We start from the raw sequence: 26,348 nt of genomic DNA, 5'->3' as shown, positions 1-26,348 counted from the left end.
AGATCGCGTCATTGCACTCCAGCTTGGGCAACAAGAGAGAAACTCCATCTCAAAAAAAAAAAAAAAAAGTAACATCTAAAAGCAATTATCAGCCAGGTGTGGTGGTTCACACCTGTAATTCCAGCACTTTGGGAGGCCAAGGCAGGTGGATCACCTGAGGTCAGGAGTTTGAGACCAGCCTGGCCAACATGGTGAAACCCTGTCTTTACTGAAAATACAAAAATTAGCTGGGCATGGTGGTGGGTGCCTGTAATCCCAGCTACTCAGGGGGCTAAGGCAGGAAAATCGCTTGAACCTGGGAGGCAGAGGTTGCAGTGAGCCAAGATTGCACCAATGCACTCCAGCCTGGATGACAGAGCGAGACTCTGTCTCAAAACAAACAAATAAAGCAAAGCAAAGCAAAGCAATGATCTGGTCAGTCATAGTGGCTCATATCTGTAATCTCAGCACTTTGGGAGGCCAAGGTGAGTGGATTACTTGAGGTCAGGAGTTCGAGACCAACTTGGACAACATGATGAAACCGCTGTAATCCAAGTTACTCAGGAGGCTGAGGCAGGAGAATCACTTGAACTCAGGAAGCAGAGGTTGCGGTGAGCTGAGATCACCCCATTGCACTGCAGCCTGTGTGACAGAGTGAGACTTTGTTGCAAAAAAATAAAAATAAATAAAAGCAATTATCTAAACTTCCAGCTTAAGGAGCTAGAAAAAGGTGAGCCAATTAAATCCAAAATATGTCAAAGGAAGGGAATAAAAAGAACAGAAATCTAGAAAACAGAAAATAGACAAAATACTTGAAACCAAAAGCTGATTTCTTTAAATCATCAATAAAATTGATACACTAAGCTTGATTACTAAAGAAAAAAGAAATGTTGCAAGTTATTAATATTGGGGATGAAGAAGGGGAGTCACTATAGATGCCACAGACATTAAATGAATCATAATTTGGCAGGGTATGGTGGCTCATGCCTGTAATCCCAGCACTTTGGGAGGTTGAGGCAAGCAGATCACTTGAGGTCAGGCGTTCGAGACCAGCCTGGCCAACATGGTGAAACCTCATAGTGAAACCCCATGTTCAACAAAAAAAATACAAAAAATACAAAAATTAGCCAGGCACGATTGCAGGGGCCTGTAATCCCAGCTACTCAGGAGGCTGAGGCAGGAGAATCATTTGAACCTGGGAGGCAGAGGTTGCAGTGAGCCAAGATTGTGCCACTGCACTCCAGCCTGGGCCACTGAGTGAGACTCTGTCTCCAAAAAAGAAATGAGAGAAATGCAGCCCAGGCGCAATGGCTCACGCCTGTAAGCTCAGCACTTTGGGAGGCTGAGGAGGGCAGATCACGAGGTCAGGAGATCGAGACCATCCTGGCTAACATGGTGAAACCCCATCTCTACCAAAAGGTACAAAAAATTAGCCGGGCGTGGTGGCGGGTGCCTGTAGTCCCAGCTACTCAGGAGGCTAAGGCAGGAGAATGGCGTGAACCCGGGAGGCAGAGTTTGCAGTGAGCCGAGATCACGCCACTATACTCCAGCCTGGGCGACATAGCGAGATTCCATCTCAAAAAAAAAAAGAAATGAAAAGATCCTTATATTCATTATTCACGCAATGCAACATTGTACAGCAACAAGCAGGCACAAATTCCTACTACACGCTACAGCACTGACGTAGTGGATGCTTATTCCCTTTAGGGAGAAGAGGTCCCCATATGTGGGAGAAAGCAAGTTCGAAGCACTTCTGGGGTGCCGGTGATGTCTTCCTTGATCTGGGGAGGGTTAATGGGTACTTTCCTTTTATGATCATGCATTAGGCCGTACAATTACGATTTGTGCATTTTTTCTGCATGTGCACTTTATGAATACCCAGATGGTTTCTGTACTGTGTGGTATCATAGGTGAAGATACTAGTGCCCAGCACAGGGCCTGGTGTATGTAAGATGCTCAATAAATGCCTGTTTGGCCCTTGAGAATGCTAATTATGAATTAGGTGTAATAGTGCTACTATCTACCAGGCTTTCCCTATGCACCAGGCCCTGCTCTGATGTGTACCTGGTAACTTGTCTAATCCTTACACAAACTTGACAAGGTAGACTGCCCCATTTTCAGATTAGAAAACTGAAGGGCAGAGGGGTCAAGGAACTTACCTAAGGCCACACAGCCAGGAGGTGCCTAGAGGTGGGTTTGGGCTGTAGGACTCCGGACCCCTTGGTTTATAATTTATAACATTTTTACTCAACTAGTTAGCCACCTCATCACCAGTTAGGAACTCCCTCCAGGTCATTCCCGCTGATACTGAATCTAACTTGAGTTATTGTCCTGCTGAGGGTAAAAGGTAGTTCTGCTCTCTGAGTGATCCTAGGTGTCAAGATGAATGTGTGCCCGTTTCACCCAAATCTCCCTTGCCTGGTGGGCGTTTGGTTGGAAGGCAGTTCTTTCTCTGGGAGCCTGCTCACCAACAGTGAGGAAGCGACTTGGGCACCGTCCTGGGCTCCGGCCTCTGCTGGGTGGGGCTGCGGGCTGGGAGCAGTCACCTCCAGTGTGTTGGCCACAGTCACACTGGTGCAGAGCTCACGTTGACTCTCTCCAAGACATGAGGACCCTTTAGCTCTTCAAGCAGCAATTACTTGATGCATAAAATCAACATCATTTTTCTTCAAGGCCCTTGAGAAACATATAATTATACCTCAGCTTTTTATTATCATAAGGAAAAATACAGTTACCCTTGGCTGTGTGGTTTTTGTCTTAATCACGGAGTTCTTGTTAAAAATTTGAGAGAGGGAACGTTTACTGTGATTTGTAGCAAGACCGCCCTGCGAGATGATGCCCAGGTGGGAGCCCGGGTCGGGCGCTGGATCCAGCGCTTGGGAATTTGCTCGGCCCCTAGATGGAGCCAGAGGGCCACAGACCGCGAGACCCAGCGCCTTGCGGCTTACGGGAAGCAACGCGGAGAATTTCACAGGTCATGTCACTTTATTTTTTCGAGACGGAGCCTCGCTCTGTCGCTCAGGCTGGAGTGCAGTGGCGCCGTCTCTACTCACTGCAAGCTCCGCCTCCCGGGTTCACGACATTCTCATGCCTCAGCCTCCCGAATAGCTGGGACTACAGGCGCCCGCCACCACGCCTGGCTAATTTTTTTGTATTATTAGTAGAGACGGGTTTTCACCGTTTTAGCCAGGATGGTCTTGATCTCCTGGCCTCGTGATCCACCCACCTCAGCCTCCAAAAGTGCTGGGATTACAGGTGTGAGCCACCGTGCCTGGCCAGGTCATGTCACTTAGAAGATCTCCTCCCATTAACCCCATTAATTTTCAGGCACCGGGGCATGGCTATAATTCTAGATATAAAGTTTGACCTACTTAAAGCCAAAGAGATGAGTTCCAAATGCTGCTTTTGGGAAATGAATGTATGTCTAAACATAGAGATGTTTTTCTTCTCCGGGAAATGACCCATTTATTTTTGACTTTCCCTCTTGGATTATGGGTCCTGCTTTCAAATGGGTCGTTTATGAGTTTTAGGTTTCTTTGGAGTGGTTCATTCTGGGGTCAGAGCACTTGACTTTAAAGGTTAGGTTAGGTCAGGCACAGTTACTCATGCCTGTAATCTCAGCACTTTGGGAGGCCAAAGCAGGAGGATCACTTGAGTCCAGGACTTTGAGACCAGTCTGGATGATATACTGAGACCTCTGTCTCCATAAAAATCAAAAGAATTAGCTGGCCATGGTTGGTGGTGCACACCTGTAGTCCCAGCTACTCAGGAGGCTCAGGTGGGAGAACCTCTTTAGTCCAGGAGGTTGAGGCTGCAGTGAGCTGTGATCATGCCACTGCACTCTAGCCTGGGTGAAATTAAATATTTTCAGGTGCCCGCCACCATGCCCGGCTAATTTTTTTTTTTTTTTGTATTTTTAGTAGAGACAGGGTTTCACTGTGTTAGCCAGGATGGTTGCAATCTCTTGACCTCGTGATCCGCCTGCCTTGGCCTCCCAAAGTGCTGGGATTACAGGCGTGAGCCACCACACACCCGGCTAATTTTTTAATTTTTTGTGGAGATGGGGTCTCTCTATGTTGCCCAGGCTGGTCTTGAATGCCTGGCCTCAAGTGATCCTCCTGCCTTGGCCTCCCAAAGTGCTGGGATTCCAGGAGTCAGCCACCGAGCCTGGTCCTCCTCTGTTTTAGAGCTCTGAGTTGTAGACTCAAGGTTACACAAGAAGCAAATCTTTATTTTTATTTTTATTTTTTTTTTGAGACGGAGTCTCGCTCTGTCGCCCAGCCCAGGCTGGAGTGCAGTGGCGCGATCTCGGCTCACTGCAAGCTCCGCCTCCCGGGTTCACGCCATTCTCCTGCCTCAGCCTCCTGAGTAGCTGGGACTACAGGCGCCCACAACGGCGCCCGGCTAATTTTTTCTATTTTTAGTAGAGACGGGGTTTCACCGTGGTCTCGATTTCCTGACCTTGTGATCCGCCCACCTCGGCCTCCCAAAGTGCTGGGATTACAGGCGTGAGCCACCGCGCCCGGCCAAGAAGCAAATCTTTAGTTCAAAAACTGACATTTATTATGTTTAATGGAGTCATATACACTAATAGTTAATATTTTAGAATGCTTAATTGCATGTCTTCCCTTACTTGTTCAGTTCTCACAGCACTATGATCACATTACTGATGAAGCAACCTGCTCAGTGAGTGGGTAGGTAACCTGCCCGGGTAGGAAGTAAAGCTATGATACAGAATTTTGACTGGATGGTCCACACCTTTAACCACCAGGCAGGCTCACTACTTCCTTAAAAATATAAAGAAAGAGGCTGGCCTCGGTGGCTCACGCATATAATCCCAGAACTTTGGGAGGCCAAGGCGGGCGGAACACGAGGTCAGGAGATGGAGACAATCCTGGCTCACACGGTGAAACCCTGTCTTTACTAAAAATACAAAAATTTAGCCGGGCGTAATGGCACGTGCCTGTAGTCCCAGCTACTCAGAATGCTGAGGCAGGAGAATCTCCTGAACCCAGGAGGTGGGGGTTGCAGTGAGCTGAGATCGTGCCAGCGACAGCCTAGGCAACAGAGTGAGACTCTGTCTTAAAAAAAAGAAAGAAAGAAAGAAAGAAAATGGACCATAACCTCACATCCCAGATATCCCCATTAATTTAAAAAATTTGGAACATAAACATAAAAATGCATAAAACATATGTACAATGTAAAAAATTTATTGTAAGCATGTACACTATTCCCCAGGTCAAGAAAACATGAACACTCTCGACCCCCAGGTGATCCCCCAGCACAATCCTCTTGCTCCCATTAAAAGGTACCTACTATCCTGACTTTTGTGATAATCATTTCCTTGTTTTCTTTATAGAACTTATGTTCTCCTAACAGAGTTTTAGACCATTGCGTGCATGGCACGATACTATAGGTATTCTTTTTTTTTTTTTTTTTTTTTTTTTTTGAGATGGAGTCTTGCACTATCGACCGGGATGGAGTGCAAAGGTGTGATCTCGGCTCACTGCAACCTCTGCCTCCTGGGTTCCAGCGATTCTCCTGCCTCAGCCTCCCGAGTAGCTGGGACTACAGGCATGTGCCACCATGCCCAGCTACTTTTTTTGTATTTTTAGTAGAGAAGGGGTTTCACCATGTTGGCCAGACCGGTCTTTTTTTTTTTTTTTTTTTTGAGATGGAGTCTCGCTCTGTCGTCCAGGCTGGAGTTCAGTGGCGGGATCTCGGCTCACTGCAAGCTCTACTCCGGGGTTCACGCCATTCTCCTGCCTCAGTCTCCCCAGTAGCTGGGACTATAGGCACCCGCCACCATGCCCGGCTAATTTTTTGTGTTTTTAGTAGAGACGGGGTTTCACAGTGTTAGCCAGGATGGTCTCGATCTCCCGACTTTGTGATCCACCTGCCTCAGCCTCCCAAAGTGCTGGGATTACAGGCGTGAGCCACCGTGCCCCGCCAGGGATTCTTTTATATCTTCCTCCCTTTCCTCAATATTATGATTCCTGGCCAGGCACAGTGGCTCACACCTGAAATCCCAGCATTTTGGGAGGCCAAGGTGGGAAGACTGCTTGAGCCCAGGAGTTCAAGACCAGCCTGGGCAACATAGTGAGACCCCCATTTCTACAAAAAATAGAAAAACAGCCAGTGGCATGTGCCTGTGGTTTCAGCTACTTGAGAGGCTGAGGTGGGAGACTGCTTGAGCCAGGAAGGTAGAGGCTGCAGTGAGTCTTTTTTTTTTTTTTTTTGAGATGAGGTCTTGCTCTGTTGCCCAGGCTGGAGTGCAATGGTGTGATCTTGTCTCACTGCAGCCTCCGCCCCCTGGGTTCAAGCAAGTCTCCTGCCTCAGCCTCCCGAGTAGCTGGGACTACAGGTGCGCACTGCCGCACCCAGCTAATTTTTGTATTTTTAGTAGAGATGGGGTTTCACCATCTTGGCCAGGATGGTCTTGAACTCCTGACCTTGTGATCTGCCTGCCTTGGCCTCTCAAAGTGCTGGGATTACAGGCGTGAGCCACCACACCCAGCCCTATTTAAACCATATATTTAAAGATTGTTTAAAATATTTAAAGATTGTTTAAAGTGACAGTTTGTGAGTATTTCTAATTAGTATAAATATTATGAATTAATATCTGCTGTTGGTATAATAATTATCTCTATGAAGTCATTCATAAAGTATTTATTGAGTACCTACTATGTGCCAGGCACTCTTCTTGGAGCTTGGGATACAGCAGTGAATAAAACAGTAAAAAATTCCTGCCCTACACCTTCTAGTTGGGGGAGAGGTGATAAACAGATGGGTGCAGTATGTATTAAATGGTGTTAGGTGCTAAGGAAAACTGGGAGTACTGGAGAAAAGTGGGGAGACTGCAACGGGCCTAATAGAGAATGGCCGGGGAAGGCCTTATTTAGAAGGTGATGTTGGCCGGGCGCGGTGGCTCAAGCCTGTAATCCCAGCACTTTGGGAGGCCGAGATGGGCAGATCACGAGGTCAGGAGATCAAGACCATCCTGGCTAACACGGTGAAACCCTGTCTCTACTAAAAAACACAAAAAACTAGCCGGGCGAGGTGGCGGGTGCCTGTAGTCCCAGCTACTCGTGAGGCTGAGGCAGGAGAATGGCGTAAACCCGGAAGGCGGAGCTTGCAGTGAGCTGAGATCCGGCCGCTGCACTCCAGCCTGGGCCACAGAGCGAGACTCCGTCTCAAAAAAAAAAAAAAAAAGGTGATGTTTGCCTGAGTAAAGGGTGGTCCAGGCAGAGGGAGGAGCAAGTGTGAAGCCTGTTGAGGTATGTCTGGCGCATTCGAGGACTGTTGGGAGCTCAGGGTGGCTGAAGCTATGTGAGCCAGGGGAGAGGGCTCACGAGGTCAGAAGCATGGATGTGGCTGTGGGGCAGATCTCTGAATGCCACAGTGAGGACTGGTCAGATCCCAGATTCATTGTGAAAGCAGAACTTGCAGGGTGTGCTGATGGTTTGGATGAGAGGTGTGAGGGAGAGAGGGAGTCACGGGTGACTCCTTGAGTCTTAGCTTGAGCAACTGGAGGGAAGGGACTGCAATTTCCTGGGATGGCCAGTTCTGAGGGGCATCAGGACAACATGAGTGTCAGGTGCCTGCCATGCAACCAAAGTGAGATTTGGTGCAGACAAGGGGATACGTGGATCTGGAATTTAGGGGAGAGCTCTGAGCTGGCCAGAGATATGTATTATACAGATGGGACTTAAAGTGATGAGATAGGCTGGGTGTGGTGGCTCACACTTGTAATCCCAGCACTTTGGGAGGCCAAGCGGGGCAGATCATCTGAGATCGTGAGTTCAAGACCAGCCTGGCCAACATGCTGAAACCCTATCTCTACTAAAAATACAAAAATTAACATGGGCACCTGTAATCCCAGCTACAATGGAGGCTGGAGCACGACAATCTCTTGAACCCAGGTGGCGGAGGTTGCAGTGAGCTGAGATCACGCCACTGGACTCCAGCCTGGGCTACAGAGCAAGACTTTGTCTCAAAAAAAAAAAAAAAAGAAAAAAATTTAGAGTGATGAGACAGCCAGGCATGGTGGCTCATGCCTGTAATCCCAGCACTTTGGTTTGGGAGACCAAGATAGGTGGATTGCTTGGGCCCAGGAGTTCGAGACCAGCCTGACCAGTCTCTATAAAAAATACAAAAAATAGCTGGGCATGGTGGTGTGTGCCTGTGGTCTCAGCTACTCAGGAGGCTGATGTGGGAGGATCATCTTAGCCCAGGAGGTCGAGGCTGCAGGGAGCTGATTGTACCACTGTGCTCCAGTCTGGGTGACAGAATGAAAACCTGTCTGAAAGGAAAAAAAAAAAAAACCCAAGGTGATGAGACAGAATGAGACCTCGAGAGTTCAAGCACTGCTGGGGGCTTGTCTAAAGTTCCTAGAGGAGGCAGGGAGGCAGTGCCAGCAGAGCAGGCTGAGCATTGGCCAGGGAGGGAGGAAGATGGACATAAGGGAGGAGCGCTTCCAGGAGAGGAGGTCACATCTGCTCAATGCCGTTGAGAGGTCAAGGAAAATGACTTCTGACAACAGATTATCGGATTTAGCAACTTGGAAGGAATTAGTGACCTTGATAGATTGGTAGAATCAAAAACCAAACTGGAACAGGTTCAAAGGAGGATGGGAGGTGAGGGGAGAGGGTGTGCGTGTAAGCAGCTCTTTTGAGATGTTTTGCTGAAAGCAGGGATAGAAATGGCCTATAGCTTGAGGGGCAAGTAGAAAATAGCCTAACATGAGAAGGTGAGACTGTGGAAGGGGAGAAATCAGTGTAAATCCATTAGCACTATGGCCAAAATCATTCGCAAGGTTTTTGCCGAGGAACTGGGCTCTCCCACTGCCATCCTTAAAAACAGGGCAACATCATAAATAATAATCTAGAGCTCTATTTTCTTTCTACAATGCATAATATGTACACAATAATCTCTGGGCTGAGCTGTTATCCTTTCTGGGTCCCTCTACCACCTTCGGGGTTGTGATGTGAGCAGGAGGGACAGATGCTGTCTCAGGCGGAAGGGTAGCCACACCTTTTCCCAAAAGTATAGGAACTGTTCCAGATCACTTTTTGGCCTCACTCTGGAGGGCCCAGGCTATTTCATTCTAAACCACTTGGCCCATCCTTGTCTAGGAGTCCCTCTGGTTCAGCGTGTGGCTGGAATCCGGCTTTTTGTCTCCCTGATTTGTCTCCCAATCAGAATTTGAACTTTTTTTTTTTAAACTGACAGAGTCTCACTATGTTGCCCAGGCTGGAGTACAGTGGCTGTTTACAGGAGCCATCAGAGGGCACTGCAGCCTCAAAGTCCTAGGTTCAGGGGATCCCCCCGCCTCAGCCTCCTGGGATTATGGGTGCAGGCCCCCATGCCAGGCAGATTTAGAACATTTTGAACAATGGAATGTTTGTAATGCTCAGAGGAGAAAGCACACCTACACAGGCAGCATGGGGTCTCAGTAAATTCTTGCTGCACTCACAGTTGAGGGAAGAGCAGTATAGAGAAACAGGTTTGAGGAGGGAAGAGGAAGAAAGGCCTTAACTCAGCCTGCCAAGTAGTCCTTACAATGGTCAGGAAAGTATTTATCACCCCCGTAGCACAGGTAAAGAAACCGCCAGGCTGGGAACAGCGATGCACACCTGTAATCATAGCACTTTGAGAGGCCGAGGCAGGTGGATCACTTGAGCCCAGGAGTTCAAGACCAGCTTGGCCGATGTGGTGAGGCTCCTTCTATACAAAAAAGTATAAACGTTAGCTAAGCATGGTGGCACATGCCTGTGGCTCCAGCTAGAGGCTGAGGTGGGAGGGCTACTTGGGCTCTGGAGGCAGAGGTTGCAGTGAGCAGGGATTGTGCCACTGTACTCCAGCCTGGGCAACAGAGCCGAGACTCTGTCTCAAAAGATCCAAAAAAAAAACAAAAAAACAAAAAAAACACGAAACTACCTTGCCTGAGGCTCCAAATCTAGTTACTGCTTCCAATCATTTCAGGACTCAGTTGGGAAGAGGTGGTGTTTAAATAGGCTTGGGGGCCCTTGATGCTTGCATCAACTTAATTCTTACCAGAAAACAAAATTCTGCGGCCAGACGAGGTGGCTCAGGCCTGTAATCCCAGCACTTTGGGAGGCTGGCGTGGGCAGATCACCTGAGGTCAGGAGTTCGAGACCAGCTTGGCCAACATGGTGAAACCCCATCTGTACTAAAAATACAAAAATAAGCCAAGCGTGGTGGTGCAGGCCTGTGGTCCCAGCTACTCGGGGTGCACCGTTGAGGCAAGAGAATCGCTTGAACCTGGAAGGCAGAGGTTGCAGTGAGCTATCATACCACTGCATTCCAGCCTGGGCGACAGAACGAGACTCTATATCGGAAAAAGAAAACAGAAAAACGAAATTCTTACTATAAAAGTATTGAAATCACAGAGTTCTGACTTGGACTGCCCCTGCGAGCTACAGATCATGCTGTGGGCTGCCTCCACGGTCTGGTAACTCAAGGGTGACCGGGGTGAGGCACAGTTCCTTCAGAGCTACCTAGCTGAGTGTAAATGGGTTGTTCAAATTGCACTGGGGAGCCGGAGTTGCGTGGGTTTTAATTTAAAGATGTAAGTACAAATCTATGTGCACTGCAGAAAATTCGGAAAAGGTCAAACTGCCTAGCAAGTAAAAAACTGTCATTCCAGCACGTGGGGGGTGACCGCTTCTCTCCTCTTGGGTGTTTTTCTTGGTGGATTTTTTTTGGTGACCCCGACTGGCCTGGACTCCATTCAAGGGCACATCGTGTGCAGTAAAACACGGCATGTTTCAGGGCTCCTCACTGCAACACGTGCACCCCCAGGCTGGCGCTCAGCGCTCCCAGTAAAAGCTGCAGCCAGGCGCGGGCCTTTCCTCCTCCCCACCTCGTGACGCTTTGTGCTGCGGCACCAAAGGCCCGTTCCGATCCCCGTGTGCGCGCCCGTGTGCTTCCCAGCAGCCGCCACCAATGCTCCTTTCCAGGAAACAGCCTTCCATTCTCTCTTAGGGCCGATCGTAGCGAGAGCCACGATGCGGGCGACTGGAGCCGGGGTGGGTTGGGGCGGGGGTGGGAATCGGGCCCGACTGCCAGGCACCCGGGCCGCGCCTTCCGCTCTGACCTCATCCGGCCGCCCAGGCACGGGACGCAGCAGCGAATCGCCAGCGCGGGCGGCCGGGAACGCCCAGCACAAATATTTACCGCCGCGCGGAGAGCGAGGGCCCAAGTCCGCCCCGCTCCGCCACTTGGGCCGCCCTGGACGCTTCCCTCCGGACTGCCACCGGGTCGGACGCGGCTGCCGCGGCTCGCGGGCCTTCTCCCCAGCGGCGCGGCCCAACCGCCACCGAACCTTCTGGAAGCGGCGCCCGCCTGGGCCCTCACGCCGCCAGAATCGTACACCCGCGCGAGCTCGCGGCAGCCTTGGCGGCCTGGGAGGCGGGGCTCGGGGTGGGGCCGGCGCGGGGGCGGGATCGGCGCGGGGAGGCCGCGTTCGATTCGCCCCCGGCGCGCAGGCCCCGCCTCGACGGCCCCATCGCTCCACCTCCGCCCTCCCCCTTTATGGCGCGGCCGGGGCTCATTCATTCCTCGCCGGGCCTGCCAGACACCTGCGCCCTTCTGCAGCCGCCCGCCGCATCCGCCTCCGCAGCCCCCAGCATGTCGGGCCCAGACGTCGAGACGCCGTCCGCCATCCAGATCTGCCGGTAAGAGAGGGCCCGCGCGGCGCCAGCAGTGGCCAGGCGCGCCGGTCACCGCCCCCGGCCTGTCCCGCTCGGTCCCCACCCGCCGAGGCCGCCCCCGCCCGCCGATTCCCCGCACGGCCTCCTGCGCCGCCGCCCCGAGCCCCCGCCAGCCCGCGGCCAGGATGCGACTCGCGATGCAGCACAAGCCGCGCGGCCCCCGCCCGCCTCCCGCCGGCTCCTCCCGGCCGCATTTCCAGGGCGGCGGCCGCGCCACGGGTCGTTTAGGCGAGAAAGCCAGGCAGGGATGGGGCGGGCGGAGGTCAGTGCACAGCTCCAGAGCCCGGCGACCGGCGCCCGTGGGCCGCCCCGCCTCGGGCCTCGCCCGAGCATCCCGGAGCCTCAGTTCCGTGGTCCTGCTTAGCCTCCTCGAGGATTCGGGATCGTTACCTCGGCGGTTGTGCTGCGCTAACCAAAGCCCTCAGAGGTGGAGGGGAGGTGCCCAGAGCCGCGTGAACCCCTCGGTGGGTGCCCCTGTGGGAGCAGGTTGCAGAGCTACCGTCTTCAGTGCACTGCTTCGGTTTGGGGGAGGGCAGGTGTTGAAAGGAAGAACAGATAACACTGTTTGCCTCTAACAGTTTACTATCAAGCAAAGGGAATCAGTGGTCTGTTGGGCCTGAAAGCATCTTACACAATAGAGGCAAAGGGTTGTCCTTCTAGGGCATCCCCCCTTCCTCCAGCAGTTACTGAGTAGATAGATGCAAGCCCCCAGAGAAGCTGGAGGCTGGAGATCATGAACAAGCTCATTTCCCATGGGAGGTGGGGAGGGCAGCCTCAAGGTTACTCTGCAGTTCCCTTCGGCAGAATCGGAAGCAGAAGCAGGCTGGCATTTGTGCATGAGCTAAGTGAGGGCAAGGAGTCTAGATTTTCAGCCACTGCACACAGGCACTGTGGCCTGCGACGGGTCCTGTCCGCTTGATGGACTACCAGGAGTGAGAACTGCTTTCTGTTTTGGTGGTGGGTTCCTCGCATTTGGGGCTTAAGCATCACAGACTGACCTTGGACTCAAGCCAAGTCCAATAGAAGCAAGTTACTTTCCTGTAGATGTTGACATCTCCCGGAAGGCTGGGCATATAACAAGTCCTGGGTCATCGAAGCTCCTTGACCCTCAGTCTCATTTTCTGGCCTGGTCCAGGGCCTCTCCTGACCTCAAGGTCGGTTTTGACTTTTCCAGAGAGGGAACGTCTTTGAGGGGAGCCCTGCCCCTTTGACTTTGGCGTTGTGGCTGTTCTGGTCCCATTGACTCCGGAGGTGGGGAAAGAGGGGCAAAAAAAAAAAAAAAAAAGAAGTAACTGGAGACAGATGGCCTGCATCAGGTCCCTGCATCAGCTCTGCTGAGTATTGGCTGGGAACCTTGGGCTCCATGGTTTGCAAAGAGCTTATACCTGTCTCATCCCACTTGCTTTGCCCAACTTCCCTGGGAGGTTGATGGTCAGTACTGCCTCCGCTACCTGTGTGGAGGAGGTGGCAGTTTTGGGAGTTGAGGAACTGTGTAAGGTCATCCTGCTCCAGGAGCTCCAGGGACAGCCCCTACCCAAGTCTTCTGACTCCAGATCCAGTGTTCTTCCGACCCCTCTCCTGAATAAAGGAAACCTTGATTTAAATCTTCCCGTGGAAGACTGGCCTTTTATTTACTTTTTCAGGATGATGAATAGCCAGTTTATACGTGTTGTCTTTTTTCACCCAGCTTCTAACAGTTACTAGATTTTTTGTTTTTTTGAGACAGAGTCTCATTCTGTCACCCGGGCTGGAGTGCGGTGGCCAGATCTCAGCTCACTGCAACCCCCGTGTCCCGGGTTCAAGTGATTCTTGGGCCTCAGCCTCCAGAGTAGCTGGGACTACAGGCATGTGCCACCACGCCTGGCTAATTTTTGTGTTTTTAGTAGAGACGGGGTTTCTCTATGTTGGCCGGGCTGGTCTCGAACTCCTGACCTCAGGTGATCCGTGATCTGCCCGCCTTGGCATCCCAAAGTGCTGGGATTACAGACGTGAGCCACCGCACCCGGCTGGAAAAAGTTCTTGTGCCTCAGCCTCCCGAGTAGCTGGGACTACAGGCGTGTGCCACCACGCCTGGCTAATTTTTGTATTTTTAGTGGAGATGGGGTTTCACCGTGTTGGCCAGGCTGGTCTTGAACTCCTGACCTCAGGTGATCCTCCCGCCTCAGCCTCTCAAAGTGCTGGGATTACAGGTGTGAGCCACTGCTCCCAGCCTAGTTACTAGATTTTTGTATAGCTTTAGACACTTCCATACAGTAAGTGTGTGCTTTTTTTTTTTTTTTTTTTTTTTTTGAGACAGTCTCACTCTGTCACCCAGACTGGAATGCAATGGCGCGATCTCAGCTCACTGCAACCTCCGCCTCCTGGGTTCAAGTGATTCTCCCACCTCAGCCTCCTGAGTTGCTGGGATTACAGGAACCCGCCATCGTGCCTGGCTAATTTTTGTATTTTTAGTAGAGATGGGGTTTCACCATGTTGGCCAGGCTGGTCTTGAATTCCTGACCTCAGGTGATCCGCCCGCCTCGGCCTCCCAAAGTGCTGGGATTACAGGCGTGAGCCACTGTGCCTGGCCCGTGTGTGCTTTTTCTTACCCACCGTAAACCAATTGCATATTGTTTCCTTTTTTTTTTTCTTTTTTTTTTGGAGGTGGAGTCTCACTCCGTCACCCAGGCTGCTGGAGTGCGGTGACACACTCTCTGCTAACTGCAACCTCTGCCTCCTTAGTTCAAGCGATTCTCCTGCCTTAGCCTCCCGAGTAGCTGGGACTACAGGTGTGCACCACCATGCCCAGCTAATTTTTGTATTTTTAGTAGAGATGAGGTTTCAGCATGTTGGCCAGGCTGGTCTCGAACTCCTGACCTTAGGTGATCTGCCCGTCTCGGCCTCCCAAAGTGCAGAGATTACAGGCATGAGCCACCATGCCTGGCCAGTTGCATATTGTTTCTAAGTGGCTGCCTTGGCCAGACGACTGGTGAGCAGGATGCCTGGCTGCCCCCTGCTCATGAGTGAGTAGGTGAGTCTCAGGTGCAGAGCGTGACTGCCAAAGGAGTAGGTGGGAGTGGTGGTAGGGGTAGGCCTGTGAAGAGAAGGCTGTGGTCACACGGGCTTGACTCAGAAACTGCAGGACACTGGAGAGTGACTGTACTAGGATGGGGAGCCCTTTAAGGACATCTGAGCCGACACCCCGAGTTGAAAGGGGAGCCTCCTGGCCTAGCACAGCCAAGCCCATGAATTTAACAAGACTTCACTGGACACTGCCAAGAAGCATAGCACCAGGAGGGAAACTGAAATGTGGAAAATTTGGCCCCTGCCTTAAGGGGTCACAGTCTAGCAGAGGCAAGGACGTCCAAATCCCCACCATCTTAGAGACAGAATGGTCACACGTTCTCAGTTCAGACACTGTTGAAGGGATAAGGGCTTTTTTTTGTTTGTTTTGTTTTTTTTTTGAGACAGAGTCTTGCCCTGTCCCCCAGGCTAGATGCCATCTTGACTCACTGCAACCTCCGCCTCCGAGGTTCTAGTGATTCTTCCGCCTCAGCCTCCTGAGTAGCTGGGAATTACACGCACCTGCCACCATGCCCAGCTAATGTTTTTGTATTTTTTCAGTAGAGATGGGGTTTTGCCATGTGGGTCAGGCTGGTTATGAACGGAACAGAATTTTTAATTGCATCAATTTAAATTCAGGTGGGTAGCCACCTGTGGCTGGTGGCTATCTTTTGGGGAGTGCAATATGTAGAGAAATTTGAGTTTACTGGTAGGTCTATGGGGGCAGGGTGTTCCTAAAGGAAGCTCTGAGGCTTTCTGGGGACTGTAGCCAGCTCTGGAATAACCATGCTGATGGAGGGGGACCTCGGCATGGACACCACCCAGCAGGCAGATAACTTGGCATGCTTTATTTATAGGTAGATGTGTGTGAAATCTACAAGGTTTTTTTGTGTTTTCTTTGCTTGCCGTGCTCTTAGATGCAGATCTACCAGGAAGTTTCCTGAGATTAGGAATTGTGTTGTACCATGTGGTACCATGAATGCCTAGAATAGTGCCTGAGGTCTAGCTGACAGGTCAATAAACAGTAGTTGAGTGGCTATGAATTTCAGTATGTTATGGGGTTAGAATTATTTCCCCCAAGGGAAAAGACAGAGAGGGGCTCTACCTTTGTCTTTTTTTTTTTTTTTTTTTTAGATAGAGTCTCACTCTGTCGCCCAGGCTGGAGTGCAGTGACAGGATCTTGGCTCACTGCAACCTCTGCCTCCCCAGTTTGAGCAATTCTCCTCTCCTCAGCTTCCTGAGTAGCTGGGACTACAGGCGCCCACCACCACACTCAGCTAATTTTTGTATTTTTAGTAGAGACGGGGTTTCACCGTGTTGGCCAGGCTGGTCTCGAACTCCTGACCTTAAGTGATCTGCCCGCCTCAGCCTCTCGAAGTGCTGGAATTACAGGTGTGAGCCACTGCACCAGGCCGGGTTCTGTCTTTGGTTTTATAATGGAATTAATGAAAAGAAGGAACCTGGCCAGGCACAGATCACGCCTGTAATCCCAGCACTTTGGGAGGCCGAGGTGGGTGGATCATGAGGTCAAGAGATAGAGACCTTCCTGGCCAACATGATGAAACCCTGTCTCTACTAAAAATACAAAAATTAGCTGGGTGTGGTGGCGGGTGCCTGTAATTCCAGTTACTTAGGAGGCTGAGGCAGAAGAATCGCTTGAACTTGGGAGGCGGAGGTTGCAGTGAGCCGAGATTGTGCCATTGCACTCCAGTCTGGGTAACAAGAGCGAAACTCCATCTCAAAAAAAAAAAAAAAAAAAAAAAAAAGAAAAGAGAAAAAAAAGAAAGATAGAGCCAATTTACAGAAGCCACAATCAGAGCTTGTATTCTGGAGCGTTCCGTAAAATGATTTACAGTGCTGACTCTCTTGTTGCTGGGATGTGGGGACCCTGGGTGAAGATGCAGTCTTTTTTTTTTTTTTTTTTTTGAGACGGAGTCTCACTCTGTCCCCCAAGCTGGAGTGCAGTGGCTGGATCTCAGCTCACTGCAAGCTCCACCTCCCGGGTTCACGCCATTCTCCTGCCTCAGCCTCCCGAGTAGCTGGGACTACAGGCGCCCGCCACTGCTCCCGGCTAATTTTTGTATTTTTTTAGTAGAGACGGGGTTTCACGTGTTAGCCAGGATGGTCTCAATCTCCTGACCTCGTGATCCGCCCGTCTCGGCCTCCCAAAGTGCTGGGATTACAGGCTTGAGCCACCGCGCCCGGCCTGAAGATGCAGTCTTTGTAGCCCAGAGAGCCTGCGCGTGGGGAGGCCTTTGTCCAGCCTCACCCTGTAAGTGGGCCAGTTAGCCTGGCATTGCCCTGGAATTGGTACCTGCAGCTGGCTGGCTCCCCAGTTCTGGTCAGACCAGAAGTGGCTTTCTCCTGTGTGACCCACCTGGTCTGTGGGGCCTGCACCAGGGGGTGACCCCGTAGGCTGTCTTGCCATCCCACCCCTTGGCCTCTCACTGTCAGAGCCCTCCTGTGGACGGGGATCAATGTTGTGCCTCCCCATCCTTGGACCCCTGCATGGGAGTAACTGGAGAAGTCTGTTACAAATAGGGGCTTTCTGCATGTGAATAGAACTTCAGCAGAGAGTCAACAAGATGCAGATTTGAGGAGATAATGGGGAAACTTGAATAGTCCCTTGATAATGAATGATTTTAAGGAATCACTACTTTTTTTTTTTTTTTTTTTTGAGACGGAGTCTCGCTGTGTCTCCCAGGCTGGAGTGCAGTGGCGTGATCTCCGCTCACTGCAAGCTCCGCCTCCCGGGTTCACGCCATTCTCCCGCCTCAGCCTCCCAAGTAGCTGAGACTACAGGCGCCCGCCACCACGCCCGGCTAGTTTTTTGTATTTTTAGTAGAGACGGGGTTTCACCATGTCAGCCAGGATAGTCTCGATCTCCTGACCTCGTGATCCACCCGCCTCGGCCTCCCAAAGTGCTGGGATTACAGGCTTGAGCCACCGCGCCCGGCCTACTTTTTTTTTTTTTTTTTTAAGGTAGGGTAATTGTTTTGTAGTTTGCTTTTTTAAACCGACTTTATTGAGGTATATTTAGAATGCATATACAAGAATATTTGAAACGTACAGTTTGCTGAGTTTTAATGAGTGTGCGCACTGAGTAGTGGCCGGCCCAGTTGTGATGTCGAGTATTTCCAAACTCCCAAAATTCCCCTACTGTTGGCCCCTGGCAAAAAGATCTGCTTTCACTCACTTGCTGTGCCTCTTCTAGAATTTCGTAGACGGAACCGGATCGAGCTCAGTGCTGGGCCTCACTCCTGTGTCCCCATAGCCCTGTAGTACCCTGTTCCCTGCACACTGCTGTTTCTCTTCACCAGTCAACAAAGACTTGGGTTCTCTGTGAATGAAGTTCACAAATGCAGATTTCAATTCATTTAGCACAGGAACTGAAGTCACTTACTATTTAATGATATTAGGAATTTGGATGATATTTTAGATGGGACCATTGTTTTGTGGTTTTTATTTTTATTTGAGGCAGGGTCTTGCTTAGTTGCCCAGGCAACTAAGTGGTGCAGTGGTGCAATCATGGTTCTCTACAGCCCCAACCTCCTGGGCTCAAGGGATTCTCCCACCTCAGCCTCTCGAGTAGCTGGGACTATGAGTGCATGCCTCTGGGCCTGGCTAATGTTAAAATAAGTTTTTTTTGCGGAGACATGGTCTCACTTTGTTGCCTAGGCGGGTCTGGAACTCCTGAGCTCAGGTGCTCTTCCCACCTTGGCCTCCCAAAGTGCTGAAATTATGGGCATGGGCATGAGTCACCATGCCCCTCCTTTAGGTTTTTTACAAGGAGCTTTTATCTTTGAGAGGAAATGCTGATGTATTTATGATGTTGTACTGGGAAGTACGGGATTTGCTGCAGAATAACCTGGCATGGGGAACAGGTGGGAGCAGGGACCAGAGGTGCCCTGAGCTGACCGTTTTGGGGCTGCTTGATGGGGACATGGGGGTTTGCTCCCACCTGCCTCTACTCCTGTAAGCATTTGACGTTTACCGCAATGAAGAATAAAAGGAAAACCAGGCTCCTGAGCCTCCACTCCAGAGCTACTGCCTCTAACTCCAGGGGTGGGGAAGGTCAGGGAGGGGTAGGCCCAGGAATCTGCATTTTCCTCAGCCCTCCTGGAGCCTTGAGGGCCACTGTCAGAGGAGGGCCAGGCACCTGCTGTGTTGTGCGGTGTGTTGGCCTTCCTCGGCTTCCCCACAGCCTTCTAGCCCTCCTGGTGCCTGTGAGCCAAGACCAGGTGGAACGCTTTCTTTTTTTTTTTTTTTTTGAGGCGGAGTCTCGCTCTGTCGCCCAGGCTGGAGTGCAGTGGCCGGATCTCGGCTCACTGCAAGCTCCGCCTCCCGGATTTACGCCATTCTCCTGCCTCAGCCTCCTGAGTAGCTGGGACTACAGGCGCCCGCCACCTCGCCCGGCTAGTTTTTTGTATTTTTTAGTAGAGACGGGGTTTCACTGTGTTAGCCAGGATGGTCTCGATCTCCTGACCTCGTGATCCGCCCGTCTCGGCCTCCCAAAGTGCTGGGATTACAGGCTTGAGCCACCGCGCCCGGCGGAACTCTTTCTTCTACCTGCCTGAGGGCCAGCCTGAGTGTTGCAAGGTTTAAGGTCCTGGAGGTGAGAACCCTTATGAGTGTTGCTTGCGACCCCACCCAGTTCATCCTCTCCTGCAGAGGGGTGGTGGCCCTCTCCTGTCTCTCTGTTTGTGAGTCACGGATTCCTTGGCATCACTGGTCTTTTGTGATCCAGTTCCGGAAGCTGAGCAGGCGGCTTGCTGGGGGAGGGACGGTCCTAGGAGGAGCCGGAGCCTGGTGCTTTCCATCAGGGAGGGATCAGACTGGCTCACTGCTAAGCCGGCCAGGCAGATACAGGCTTGGGCTCTGCCAGGCATCATGCTTGGCACTGGGTAAACAGTTTGCCCACTTGCCGCAGGATGAAGCTGCTTGCCAGGGCTCTCCGGCTCTGTGAGTCTGGGAGGCAGGCATCCTCCAGGAGGCTGGTGGCTGGCCGGGGATGTGTGGGGCCCCGGAGAGGGTGCTGCGCTCCCATCCAGGTGGTTGGCCCCAGGGCTGATCTCCTACCTTCTGGAGCCTGCATTACTGGAAGGTAGGATGACGGAATATTTTGTGCCCATGGTGTTCCGCTTGCGAGGCCGACTGGGCAGCCAGGGCCTTGGGCCACATAACTTGGAGGAGTTTGGGAAGGGTAGTAGGGCTGGGTTTTGGATGAGCTGTGTGTTTTGCTGGATTGAAGGTGTCCACTTAAGTGGCCATCCTCAGTGGAGACCTGGCATGTTCCTCCCCTAGGGACCAGTGGAACCCCTGGGATTTGTTGGAGGAGGTGACCTGGCAACCCTGGGCTGTGGGAATCTGGGCCTCTGCAGATCAAGGCTCCTGCGAGCCAGCAGCTGTGCTGGCTCACACCTGGCAGCAGGCATCCGTGCCCTGCTTTGTCCCTAGGCTGGAGGTTGAGCTGTGATTTTAGACCAGAAGGTTGGTGTGGGGCCAGAGGGAGCTGTCCCTGCACGATTGGCTGATCCTAACAGTGCAGTGTTGAGCTACTTACAGATGGCTTTTGTGTACTTTATTTCTCCTAAACTTTACAGAAACTCTGTTGAGTGGGCATACATACTGCCCCTTTTGTGCCAGCTTTATTGGGTTATAGTTCATATGCCATACAATTCATTCACTAACATGTACAAGGTAGTAGATTTCAGTTTTATGTTCACAGAGCTGTGGGACCATGACCTCCATCAATTTTGAAAGGGGTGATAGGAGGGTTTTTTGTTCTCCTGACATGGAGCTCCCAAACCCTTGGGACCTCTGTAGTCCTAAGAGTGTCTAGTATGCTAATGAGAGAACTGGTGGCTGGGGGCCCTAGATAGCTTCAGGATGGGAGCTGGTCTCTAGAAAGACCAAGGCAGGATTAGCGGGTTAGCACTTTCAGCCTTACCTTCCTACACCGCAGAAGGTAGTGGCAGATTTTAATTGAATTGTAGGACACCCACCTAGTGTTGGAGAGTTGGAGAAGCGGGGTTGAAAGAGACACCCATGTTTGTTATTAAAAGCATGAGTAAAAACAGCTCACCTAGGAATAGAATTTTTGGGTCATATGGTAATTTTGTGGTTATCCTCTTGAGGAATTACCAGACTGTTTCCAAAGTGGCTGCACCATTTCACATTCCCACCAGCAGTGTAAAAAGGATTCAATTTCCCCATATCCTTGTCAACACTTGTTATTACCCATCTTTTGAATTCTAGCCATGCTAGTAGATGTGCGGTGGTATCTCACTGTGGCTTTGATGTGCATTTCCCTAATGAGAGAAGATGATACTGAGCATCTTTTCATGTGCTTATTGACCACTGTGTATTTTTAGAGAATTGTCTAGTCAGGTCTTTCCTCTATTTTCCATTTGGCTTAACTGTCTTTTTGTTATTGAGTGATGAGAGCTCCTTATATATTCTAGATGCAAGTCCCTTCTCAGATATAATTTTTTAATTAAAAAAATTTTCCAATTCGAAAAAGTTGTCAGCCTGGGTAACATAGCAAGACCTGATCTCTACTAAAAATTAAAAAATTGGGACTGAGCGCAGTGGCTCACGCCTGTAATCCCAGCACTTTGGGAGGCCGAGGTGGGCAGACCACGAGGTCAGGAGATCGAGACCATCCTGGCTGACACGGTGAAACTCCGTCTCTAATTAAAAAAATACAAAAAATTAGCCGGGCGTGGTGGCGGGCGCCTGTAGTCCCAGCTACTCGGGAGGCTAAGGCAGGAGAATGGCGTGAACCCGGGAGGCGGAGCTTGCAGTGAGCCGATATCGCGCCACTGTACTCCAGCCTGGGCGACAGAGCAAGACTCCGTCTCAAAAAAAAAAAAAAAATTATTTAGCCAGATGTTGGCTGGGTGCAGTGGCTCATGCCTGTAATCCCAGCACTTTGGGAGGCTGAGGCGGGTGGATCACCAGGTCAGGAGATCGAGACCATCCTGGCTAACATGGTGAAACCCTGTCTCTACTAAAAATACAAAAAATTAGCCAGGCGTGGTGGTGGGTGCCTGTAGTCCCAACTGCTCGGGAGGCTGAGGCAGGAGAATGGTGTGAACCCGGGAGGCGGAGCTTGCAGTGAGCTGAGATCGTGCCACCGCCTCCAGCCTGGGCAACAGAGCGAGACTCCGTCTCAAAAAAAAGAAAAAAATTAGCCAGATGTGGGCTGGGTGGGGTGTGCCTGTAGTCTCAGCCACTCAGGAGATTGAGGCAGGAAGATTGCTTGAACCCAGGAAGTTGAGGCTGCAGTGAGCTGATTGCACCACTGCAATCCAACCTGGGTGACAGATCAAGACCTTGTCTGTCAAAAACAAACAAACAAAAAACTGTGTTAAAATACACATAATATATGATTTACCATTAAAAAAATCTGCCGTCTTAGCCGGGCACGGTGGCTCTCACCTGTATTCCCACCACCTTGGGAGGCCAAGGTGGGTGGATCACCCGAGGTCAGGAGTTGGAGACCAGCCTGGCCAACATGGTGAAACCCTGTCTCTACTAAAAATACAAAAATTAGCCGGGTGCGGTGGCTCATGCCTGCAATCGCAGCACTTTGGGAGGCGGAGGTGGGCGAATCACCTGAGGTTGGGAGTTCATGACCAGCCTGACCAACATGGAGAAACACCATCTACTAAAAATACAAAAAAAAAAAAAAAATTAGCCGGGTGTGGTAGCACATGCCTGTAATCCCAGCTGCTCGGGAGGCTGAGGCAGGAGAATTGCTTGAACCCAAGAGGCGGAGGTTGCGGTGAGCCCGAGATTGCGCCACTGCACTCTAGTCTGGGCAACAAGAGCGAAACTCCGTCTGAAAAAAAAAAAATTAGCTGGGCGTGGTGGCTCACGCCTGTAATCCCAGCTACTCGGGAGGGTGAGGCAGGAAAATCGCTTGAACCTTGGAGGCAGAGGTTGCAGTGAGCCAAGATTGTGACATTGCATTCCAGCATGGGTGACAAGAGCGAAACTCTGTCCCCCCCAAAAAAAAACTGCCATCTTAACGATATGTGTGTATATATATATATATATATATCGTTAAGATGGCAGTTTTTGTTTTGTTTTGATTTTTAAATTGAGACAGGGTGTTACTCTGTCTCCTGGACCGCATGTGGTGGTGCAGTCTCAGTCACTGAGCCTCTACCTCAAGTGATCATCCTGCCTCAGACGCCCGAGTAGCTGTGACTACCGGCACGTGCCACCACACCTGGGTAATTTTTGTAGTTTTTGTAGAGACACGATTTGGCCGTGTTGACCAGGCTGGTCTCAAATTCCTGAGCTCAAGGGATCCGCCCATCTGGGTCTGTCTCCCAAAGTGCTGGGATTACAGGTGTGAGTCACAGCACCTGGCTACCATATATGTATTTGTAGCCATATTTTCTTGCTCTGACACCCACTACGTCTCACTATGTTTCCTAGGCTCATTTTAATCATTTTTAAATGTCCAGCTCAGTTTTTTTTTGTTTTTTTTTGAGAGAGAGTCTCCCTCTGTCGCCCAGGCTGGAGGGCAGTGGCACAATCTCACTGTAAGCTCCGCCTCCCGGGTTCACGCCGTTCCCCTGCCTCAGCCTCCCTAGTGGCTGGGACTACAGACCCCGGCCACCACGCCCAGCTAATTTTTGTATTTTTAGTAGAGACGGGGTTTCCAGATGTTGGCCAGGATGGTCTTGACCTCGTGATTCGCCTGCCTTGGCCTCCCAAAGTGCTGGGATTACAGGCGTGAGCCACGGTGCCGGGGAAGTCTTGCACTTTCGCCCGGGTGGGCTGGAGTGCAGTGGCGAGATGTGGGCTCATTGCAAGCTCCGCCTCCCGAGTTCATGCCATTCCCCTGCCTCAGCCTCCCTAGTAGCTGGGACCACAGGCGCCTGCCACCACGCCCAGCTAATTTTTGTATTTTTAGTAGAGATGGGGTTTCCCGATGTTGGCCAGGATGGTCTTGACCTCGTGATTCGCCTGCCTTGGCCTCCCAAAGTGCTGGGATTACAGGCGTGAGCCACCGCGCCGGCGAAGTTTTGCACTTTCGCCCGGGCTGGAGTGCAGTGGCGCGATCTGGGCTCACTGCAAGCTCCGCCTCCCGGGTTCATGGCATTCTCCTGCCTCAGTCTCCCGAGTAGCTGGGACTACAGGCGCCCACCACCACGCCCAGCTAATTGTTTGTTTTTGTGTTTTTAGTAGAGACGGGGTTTCACCGTGTTAGCCAGGATGGTCTCAATCTCCTGACCTTATGATCCGCCCGCCTCGGCCTCCCAGAGTGCTGGGATTACAGGCATGAGCCACCGCACCTGGCTCCTTCCCTTCCTTTTGAAGGCTGAATCATGTTCCATTTCATGGATGGACCACATTTTGCTTATCCCATCATCTATGGATGGACACTTGGGTTAATCCCACATTTTAGCTTGTGAATAGTGCTGCTATGAACACAGCAGAGACCACGTTTTTAGTTCTTTAGGATATATACCCAGAAGTGGAATTGTTGGATCATATGGCAATTCTATTTTAAATCTTTCAAGAAACGACCATACTGTTTTCCACAGCGGCTATGCCATTTTACATTTCCACCCACAGTGTACATGGGTTCTGGTTTCTTGGCATCTTTGTCAATACTCGTTATTTTCTGTTGTTTTTGATAGTAGCCATCCTAATGGATGTGAAGTGGTGTTTCATTGTGGTTTAGCTTTGCATTTCCCTAATGTTTAGTGATGTTGAGCGTCTTTTCATGTGTTTGTCAACTGTATTTTTTGTTTGTCGAAATGCCTACTCAAGTTCTTTTCTCATTTTTGAATCAGATTTTTTTTTTAAACTGAAAATTAAATGTATTGCTAAACTCTTTGTATATTTATTCATATACTTGAACATAGACATGTATAGGTGTAGTGTATATTATGTGCATGTTATATACATATACTTGTGTATCTATGTATCTATGTATATATTTTTCAAATTTTCATCAGTATCCTGAAACTGAAGACTATAGCTTTTGGTGTTTGAGAAAGTCCCTGTGTCCATTTTTGCTTTTATTATTTTTGATGCATAATAATTGTACGTATTTATGAGTATAATGTGGTATTTTGATACATGCATGCAATAGTATGCTTGTTTTTTTTTATTGTTACATTTTAGGAGTTCTGTATGTATTCTGGACATTAATCCCTTATCAGATATATGATTTGCAAATAATTTCTCCCATTCTGTGGGATGTTTATACTCTGTTGTTATTTTCTGTTGATGCACACATTTTAAAGTTCTTATGAAATACAATTTGTCTACGTATTTTCTTTTGTTCCTTGTGCCTTTGATGTCATAGCCAAGAAATCATTGCCAAATCCAGTGTTGTAAGGCTTTAGCCTTATGTTTTCTTCTAAGAGTTTTATAGTTTTAGGTTTTACTTTTAGGCTTATGATACATTTTGTTTTGTTTTGTTTTGTTTTGTTTTGGTATATGCTCTTAGGTAAAGGTGCAGCTCATTCTTTTGCATGTGAATATCAACCATTTGTTGAAAAGATTGTCTTTCCCCCATTGAAAGGTCTTTTTTTTTTTTTTTTTTTTTTTTTGAGATGGTCTCACTGTATTGCCCAGGCTGGAATGCAGTGGCACGATCTCAGCTCACTGCAACCTCCACCTCCTGGGTTCAAGCCTCAGCCTCCTGAGTAGCTGGGATTACAGGCACGTGCCACCATGCCTGGCTAATTTTTGTATTTTTAGTAGAGACGGGGTTTCACCACATTGGTCAGACTGGTCTTGAACTCCTGACCTTGTGATCCTCCCGCCTCGGCCTCCCACCATGCTGGGATTATAGGTGTGAGTCACCACACCTGGCCGAAAGGTCTTTATATCCTTGTTACATAGATCATTTGACCATATATTTAATAATTTGAGTTTATTTCTGGGCTCTCTGTTCTATTGAGTCTTATGTCTGTCTTTATGCTAATGCCATACTGTTTTGATTATTGTAGCTTTGTGGTAAGTTTTGAAATCAGAAAGTGTGAATCTTCCAGCTTTGTTCTTTTTCATGATTGTTTAACTATTTCAGATGTGATTTACAAATATTTTTTCCACTCACTGGGTTGTCTTTTTACTTTTTCTTCGCTGTGTCGCCCAGGCTAGAGTGCAGTGGCATGATCTCAGCTCACTGCAACCTCGGCCTCCTGGGTTCAAGTGATATCCCTGCCTCAACTTCCCAAGGAGCTAGGACTACAGGTGCACACCACCACACCCGGCTTATTTTTGTTTTTTTTTTTCCAGCAGAGACAGGGTTTCACCACATTGGCCAGGCTGGTCTCAAACCCCTGACCTCAAGTAATCCACCTACCTCAGCCTCTCAAAGTGCTGGGATCACAGGCATGAGCCACCGTGTCTGGCTGTCTTTTTACTTTTGATGGTTTCTTTTGAAGAACAAAAGTCTTTAATGTGGTAAAGTCCAATTTCTTTTTCTTTTTGGTTCCTTGTGCTTTTGTTGTCATGTCTAAGAAGCCATTGCCAAATGCAAGCGACAAAGATATAGTCTATATTTTCTTTTTTTTTTTTTTTTTTTTTTTTTGGTGAGATGAAGTCTTGCTCTGT

General features: G+C 50.0%; 3 protein-coding genes across 6 annotated transcripts in view; 2 read left to right on the top strand and 1 right to left on the bottom strand.

The window, feature by feature from the left end:
- The window catches only part of RPL22 (ribosomal protein L22), a 286,932-nt gene that overhangs the window by 57,545 nt on the left and 203,039 nt on the right, over window positions 1-26,348 (top strand). Inside the window, exon 1 of one of the 4 annotated variants that reach the window (XM_050787508.1) lies at window positions 23,523-23,526. The exons of the other annotated variants lie outside the window; for them this stretch is intronic. The gene's annotated coding sequence lies outside the window, so the exon portion shown is untranslated. Of the gene's footprint in view, window positions 1-23,522; window positions 23,527-26,348 lie in introns of those variants that run through there. 4 annotated transcript variants of the gene reach the window in all.
- The window catches only part of THAP3 (THAP domain containing 3), a 399,270-nt gene that overhangs the window by 230,899 nt on the left and 142,023 nt on the right, over window positions 1-26,348 (bottom strand). The window lies entirely within an intron of this gene.
- The window catches only part of ACOT7 (acyl-CoA thioesterase 7), a 193,562-nt gene that overhangs the window by 46,421 nt on the left and 120,793 nt on the right, over window positions 1-26,348 (top strand). Inside the window, exon 2 of the mRNA XM_050787345.1 lies at window positions 11,536-11,678. Coding sequence (XP_050643302.1) covers window positions 11,536-11,678 — 143 coding nt within the window. The remainder of the gene's footprint in view (window positions 1-11,535; window positions 11,679-26,348) is intronic.

Source organism: Macaca thibetana, chromosome 1, assembly GCF_024542745.1.
Source record: "Macaca thibetana thibetana isolate TM-01 chromosome 1, ASM2454274v1, whole genome shotgun sequence".
In the NCBI taxonomy this organism is placed as follows: Eukaryota; Metazoa; Chordata; class Mammalia; order Primates; family Cercopithecidae; genus Macaca; species Macaca thibetana.
This window is presented reverse-complemented; position numbering and strand designations above follow the sequence as displayed.